This window comes from Haliotis cracherodii, unplaced genomic scaffold (assembly GCF_022045235.1).
Source record: "Haliotis cracherodii isolate W230 unplaced genomic scaffold, xgHalCrac1.p SCAF_13, whole genome shotgun sequence".
In the NCBI taxonomy this organism is placed as follows: domain Eukaryota; kingdom Metazoa; phylum Mollusca; class Gastropoda; order Lepetellida; family Haliotidae; genus Haliotis; species Haliotis cracherodii.
The window spans coordinates 24,783,974-24,791,388 of NW_027266268.1; the positions used below are offsets into that span (position 1 = coordinate 24,783,974).

The 7,415-nt window shown below is 40.8% G+C and overlaps 1 protein-coding gene across 3 annotated transcripts; it reads left to right on the forward strand.

Moving 5' to 3' along the window:
* The first annotated feature begins 405 nt into the window (after positions 1-405).
* LOC139459108 (integrase/recombinase xerD homolog) lies at positions 406-4,695 on the forward strand. 3 transcript variants are annotated; one of them, XM_071240555.1, is made up of 4 exons: positions 406-1,002; position 1,081; positions 3,010-3,157; positions 4,316-4,695. In XM_071240555.1, exons 1-4 carry the CDS (start codon positions 655-657, stop codon positions 4,332-4,334), a joined length of 516 nt encoding a protein of 171 aa, XP_071096656.1. In that variant the 5' UTR covers positions 406-654; the 3' UTR covers positions 4,335-4,695. The 3 variants fall into 3 exon arrangements, 2 of the variants coding, with proteins under 2 accessions (XP_071096656.1, XP_071096655.1); XR_011652681.1 differs by lacking the exons at positions 406-1,002; position 1,081 and having other exon boundaries at positions 1,453-3,157; positions 4,322-4,695; XM_071240554.1 differs by lacking the exons at positions 406-1,002; position 1,081; positions 4,316-4,695 and adding an exon at positions 2,250-2,310 and having other exon boundaries at positions 3,010-4,013.
* Positions 4,696-7,415: the final 2,720 nt, after the last annotated feature.

Sequence of the window (7,415 nt, forward strand, 5' to 3'; positions counted from 1 at the left end):
AGATCAACATGAACGCTGATAACTGGCTTCCCCTGACTCCTCTGGATTCGATATGTTGTAGGGGACAATATTATTTCTTTCGTTTGAGGTACGAATAAGAAAGAAATTACTTTCTCCTACCGTAGGAAAATACAACATGGTGTTGTGTAATAGTAGAGGGCGCTTATAAGGGGCTATATAAGGTTAAGCATGTATAGAGTGGTCATTCTCGCTTGCAGTGCGCCACTGAAAACTTTACTTTTGTTATGGAAGCCCAAACACCTATCAACGACAAGTTAGACGCCATTTTGAAACAGTTGAATTCATCTAAAGAAGAGATAGCGAAAAGTATTGATGAACGATTAGAACTGAGAGTTGCTGGTTTAAGAGAAGAATTCTCAAAGACAAACAAGGAGTTGCAGAAACTGAAAGCAGAGAAAGATTACGTATGGTCACGCGAGGGTAATCGCATTCAATATTCTTTTAATGAAGAGACTTTAGAGACATTTAAACAAATTGAATTTGGAATTCAGTACGGTAAGAGTGATTATGTAACTGAGTTAGTCAAGAATGAGATAGCCAGGATCGAGAACAGAAACAAACACATCAAGATTGCAGATTCGTCCGAGGGAGGCTGGGAGACCGTGAGAAACTACGTGTCCCGTGAATTGGCTGATGACTCCGATGATGACCGTCGCATCACGAGGGCCGAGAACAAGGCCATCAAGAAAATCAAGGCCAAAAACGCTCGTAATGCACGTGCGCGCCCATATAGGTATGGACCACGACCCATTCCAGCGTCAACAGCGGTCAGCGACAGCATGCACGGTCAGTCTGCTGTTGGTGGTTCTCAGCTTTTTCGTGCCCGTGGAGGCCAGAGGTCAACAGGGGCCTGCTTTCACTGCGGTGACTTCTCGCATTGGAGACGAAATTGTCCACTCGCCAACGGCCAGACCCAGCCCAAGCTCAACTCAGATAAACAATCAACGAGGTGAAGTCCATCACGAAGAAGCCGGGACAAAAGTTAAGTGTAGTTTTGAATCTTCTTCACTCAATAATGATACATTTAGATTAACAACCGATTATTATGAGTATGAGCAGGGTCAGGCTGAGATCTGCGTGAAGAATAGACTTAAAGAGAATGTTTCTTTTTGGAAGTATATCGGAGCAACAGATTTTGTGTTAGACATTATTGAAAACGGGTACAAGATTCCGTTTTACTCGACTCCTCCAATGATGGATAAGAGAAATAACAGATCTGCTATTAAAAACAGTGAATTTGTTGATTCGGCCATTCAAGATTTAGTACATAAAGGTCTCGTAGATGTTTGTGCCGTAAAACCTCATATCGTGAGCCCTCTATCAGTCGCTACACAATCGTCAGGGAGGAAAAGACTTATTCTAGACTTATCTATTATAAATAAACATATTTGGAAAACGTCAGTGAAGTATGAGGATTGGAGATCAGCTTTGATGTATATTGAACAAGGAGATTGGTTATCAAAATTTGACATTCATTCTGCCTATCATCATATAGACATGTATCCTGCACATACTGACTTTTTAGGATTTGCGTGGGGAGAAGGTGAGAATCGCATATTCTACAAATTTCTAGTTTTGCCTTTTGGCTTAACAACCGCCCCGTATGTTTTCACGAAAGTTACAAGGCAGTTGGTTAAATACTGGCGGTTTCAAGGTCATAAGGTTGTAACATTTTTGGATGATGGAATTGTGTCTGCTAAAACGAAAGATTGTGCAATGTCTACAAGTGGTTCTATAAAGAATGACTTAATCAAATCTGGATTTGTTCCGAAAGTAGAAAAATCTTTGTGGGAACCTCATCAATGCATTGAGTGGTTGGGCCTTATCATTGAAACTAAAAGTATGTCTTTGACAGTTCCAGCCAGAAGATTGGAAAAAGTTCTGAAAATGATAGATCGTTTGTTAGACATAGGCGTTCGAAGCAAGGTTTCTGTGAGAGATATTGCATCAGTGATTGGTCAAATTATTTCTATGAAAATGGTTACAGGCTCAGTGTGTCAATTGATGACTCGGTCTATGAGTTTGCAAACATTAGATGTATCATCATGGAACGAAAGTATCAGATTGAATGAAGTTAGTTTGCGCCAGTTAGAGTTTTGGAAAAGTAACATTCATAAGCATTCACAATGTTTTTTATCAGAAACACAAGGTGTGACTCGTGTTGTATATAGCGATGCAAGTGCTTCGGGATATGGTGGTTACTGTGTTCAATATGGAAACCAGAGGGCTCAAGGTCAATGGTCACGTGACGAGGCAGAACAAAGTTCTACTTGGAGAGAATTAACAGCGGTTAAGTGTGTATTACATGCTTTATCCAGATTTCTAACATCCCAGAGGGTAAAATGGTTTACCGATAACAGCAATGTGGAATCCATAGTGTCTAAAGGAAGTATGAAAGCAGATTTGCAGGAAATTGCTTTACAGATATTTGATTTATGTGTGTCACATGCTATTCATCTGGAGATTCAATGGATACCCAGATTAGAGAATCAGAAGGCAGATTATATCAGTAGGATTGTAGATTATGATGATTGGGGTATAGCTACCCACATTTTCCATGAGCTCCAACGAAAATGGGGTAAATGTGACATCGATAGATTTGCTACGCATTACAACTGTAAAGTTGTCAGATTCTGTTCAAGGTTTTGGAATCCTGGGTGTGAATACATCGATGCGTTCACACACAGTTGGGATAGTGTAAATAACTGGGTAGTTCCCCCTGTGTACCTTGTGAGTAGAGTGTTGAAACACATGAAATGGTCAAAAGCGAAAGGTACTTTGATAGTTCCGGCGTGGTATTCTGCAAATTACTGGCCATTATTGTGTCCTAACGGTATCTTCATACCACAAGTGTTGGATTTCTGTTATCTACCTAGAGAAAGAGAGGCTTACGTGCCAGGTAGATGTCAAGGGGGAATATTTGGTATTGAGCATTTGCATTTTAACATGTTGGCGTTGAAAATGCAATTTTGATGTTTATGTTTACAGATGTGTTTACTCGTGCTTATGTTTCTGAGTTGGAGATGTTGCCTGGAACTGCCAGGGATCTAGCTGACCAGATTCCGGACTTGTTGAATTGTGCTCGAGCTGATTCTACTAGCAGGAAGTACCATTACGGATTTAAAGCGTGGCAAAGGTGGGCTAATTCAAACAGCATATGTGTAGACGTGCCTGTTCAGCCTTTGCATTGTGCTATTTATCTTGTTGCTGTAATGCAGCGTAATGATTCGTTTTCATCAGTTCAGACTGCGTTTTATAGCATACGCCATGTGCATAATTTGTTGGGACTGCCAAGTCCGACAGATAATTCTCTTGTTCGAAATGTTCTTGAATCTGCTAAGAGAAAGCTTTCGAAACCCAAATGTAAAAAAGAGCCAATTACTGTAGATATTTTAGAGAAATTGGTTGATGTTAAGCAACACAGCGATTGCTTGAAGGATATTCGCATTGTTGCTATGAGTTTAGTTGCTTATGCCGGCTTTTTTAGATCTGCTGAGCTTCTCAATTTGAAGAGATGTGATATTATTTTTTACGAATCTTATATGACAGTGTTTATTGAGAAATCGAAAACTGATATGTATCGAGATGGTGCCTGGCTATTAATAAGCAGAACAAGAGGGAAGCTATGCCCGGTTTCTTGGTTAGAAACATATGTTGAAGCGGCTTGTATTGATAATGAGTCACAAGAGTATCTTTTCAGAAACTTATCAAAGTGTAAGACATCTTACGTCTTAAGAAAACAAAATTCAAGTATGTCATATACTCGTTTGAGGGAAGAGTTTATTGAAGCTTTTGCCCCCTTTGTCAGAGATATATCAAAGTATGGTTTGCATAGTTTGCGTGCAGGCGGTGCAACAGCTGCAGCTAACAATGGTGTCCCGGACAGGATGTTTAAGAGGCATGGTAGATGGAAAAGTGAGAACGCAAAAGATGGATATGTAAAGGATTCAGTAGAACATCGTTTGTCAGTATCAATGTCGTTAGGACTATAGTATTATATTTTATCAGCCCGTTCTTTGAATCTCGAGTTGTGGTGCACTGCATAGCAATCCAGAAAGTGTTCTGTTATTTGTTGTATTGGAAGGTGATATATAGGAGAAATATTATTTCTTTCGTTTGAGGTACGAATAAGAAAGAAATTACTTTCTCCTACCGTAGGAAAATACAACATGGTGTTGTGTAATAGTAGAGGGCGCTTATAAGGGGCTATATAAGGTTAAGCATGTATAGAGTGGTCATTCTCGCTTGCAGTGCGCCACTGAAAACTTTACTTTTATTAATGATTGTTTCTAAGTTGCAGTATGTGCGGTTAACGGTGTTAACCATGATGGCCTGTCGCCCACGAGGTATGTCGCAAAAGATGGAGGCTTGTCGCCCTGAGAATGTCACAAACATGGAGGCTTGTTGCCCTGAGAATGTCACAAACATGGAGGCTTGTCGCCCTGAGAATGTCACAAACATGGAGGCTTGTCGCCCTGAGAATGTCACAAACATGGAGGCTTGTCGCACCGAGAAACTGATGCCTGTCGCATGTAAACAGCAGCTCGTTGCTCATAATATTTTATTATCACTGATTATGGCTTGTTGCCTTTTGTAGGGCTCGTTGCCACGTATATTTGAAGCTCGTCGCGTTAATCGAGACTCGTCGTCAGTATTTGTATATTATCAATTTGTTCAATGTCATATGCTAGATATTGGGTATATCATGGATGTCCAATAACTGAGATATATGTAAATGTGATATTAATGTTGAATTAAACGGTGAGTTGTGGTGCACTGCATAGCAATCCAGAAAGTGTTCTGTTATTTGTTGTATTGGAAGGTGATATATAGGAGAAGCTGGCCTACTACCAAATAGGGCCCATCCCATCCCATCCCAACCCTAACTTCTGATTGGCCTTAGACGGATACCATCTCTAAACAAAGGAGCCTCCTTCATAAGATCTAGCCTTCAACTTGCTCTACCTAGCTGGTCATTTGCAAACTGAAATATGCCTTGTGTGGTCTCCCTCAACCATTTCACATATTCACTAGGGCAACGGTCACAATCAGTTGCAGGTGGGGTACCCACCATGAGATCTATAGGTAGACTCACTTCTCGACCCAACATCATTAGGTTAGGCAAGCAGTGAGTGCTCTTGTGCTCGGAGGCTCTATATGCCATAAGTAGGTATGGTAGATGGCCGTCGCAATCTAAGGGTTCCTGATAAGAGTAAATGCTGAGCATCTGCTTTAAGGTACTATTGAAGCGTTCAACTAAACCGTTTGATTGAGGTCTATAAGGGATAGTTCTGGTTTTATTAACCCCTAGCAAATGGCACACTTCTTTGAACTCTTAACTCTCTCCCCTGATTGGTGAGAATCTGCTCTGGACATCAAAACGTACAGATCACCTGTCACTAATTTGTCGGTGACAGTTAACGCTGTATGATCTCTCAATGCAAATGCGTCCTTCCATTTGGTGTAATAATCTACAACTATCATAATGTACTCATTGCCATTTCTACTTATAGGTAAGGGACCAACAATATCTATGACCAGACATTCCATAGGAGCCCATACAGTAAACTGTTGTAATGGAGACCTGCCTCGTCCTGGACCTGGTTTACAGCATGCGCACAAGTCACAAGATTTCCACCATCCTTTTGTCCTTACACATTCCTGGCCAGATTTTTTTGGCTTTGATAGATGTCATAGTTTTATCATGACCAAAGTGCCAAGCTGTAAGTGAAGAATGCAAATATTCAAAAATTGATGTATGTACAGGTGTTGGTCAGATATTACACAAACTCCTCTTGGAACATGGATATCGTTCCATGTATAGTGACCTAGACTTGTAATAAACCAGTAAGTGGAACAATTTTGTTGTTTGTCCCTTATTTTGAAGACTTAAGCATTAATCCCTCGCTCAGAGTGCCACACAAACTCGGAGAACCTTTTTGTTAATTTTGATTTGTAAGCTTACACAAGAGTTAATGAAAACTCTTAGTCGGAAATGATGCCGTAATGAAGTAAATCGCTTACACTACCAACTGCAAATGAGAGCCAAAAATATCAGATTCTACCCTGCGGTACAAGTCAATTTTCCAGCCTATGATCTTGTCATTGTCCCCATAGCATCTTTGCATCTGAACTCCAATCTATGATTTCTGATTTCTCAGGTTGACCATCAACTGACAACAATACCGGACCTATGCCTAGGTCAGCTAATTGCCAATCGAGCAACTCATCCCAAGTCCACACTGGTAACCAGTTAGCCACACCACCACGAGCTGCAGAGTCACTGAATAGTCTACAGCATAATCCAGAACTATCAGAGCCAACATCTGTAGAATTCCCATCTTCCTCCGAAGAACACAGCTTTCTGCAACTTGCAGATCATCAATAGGCTCTATTGATGTGACCAACTGACTATCATGCTGACTACAAGCCAAATCCGGAGAATATGACAATCAGGACACTTCTCAAAAGTACACTTTCGCTGAGACCTACGTGACATCGCATCTGCATTCTGATGCTTTTTACAAGACCTATAATGGATCTCAAAATCATAGGTTTCTACAACACTAAGCTACCTTGCTAATATTCCTTCTGGATCCTTGAAATTTTGCAGCCAAATCAATCAATCTCTCGAAAGTAGCTGGAATGTTAGTGGGCCCAAACAACATGACTTTGAACTGATAGTCCTACATGAGTAGCGAAAGCAGTTATATGCTTATCTTTTGGATCTTTTTTGACTTGCCAATATCCGCAAGCTAAGTCAAGGGTACTTAACCAATGACAACCACCTAACGTTTCAAGTGTTTCATCTATTCGGTACAGAGGATAGGCATCTCGTAAAGTCAATACAGAACCTTCAGGATACATCTTTCTTGGTCACTAGACAAACAGCAGATCAAGGACTACTACCAGGCTCTATAATGTTCTGCTGCAACATCTTGTCAATTTCCTCCTCTACCAACTGCTTCTTAGTTAAAGGAACCCTCCTAGCATGTAATTTGATAGGGGTTGCTCCACCAGTATTGATGGTATGCATAATCTCATCCGTCTGCCCCAACAAACAATCTTCACTGACAAAAACATCCTGAAATTCTCCCACTAAATCAGAAACAGACTGTTTTTGGCTTTCTGAAAGATCAGTGGAACAGCGATCAACCAGTGACTGCAAGTGACTAGGTAAGCCCTGGCTTTCAGCAGTAGCAACATCCTCACACGCAACCACCTGTTCTACCATGCCAACTGTACCCATTACGGATGACCTATCTATGGTTACCCTCTTGCTATTCATATTCAGCACCGAAATGACAACTACATCCTTGTCAGGTTGGACTAGACTCCTAGCCACAAACATTCCTTTGTTTCTCCAATAATTGTTTGGCTCAACCAAACCCGAA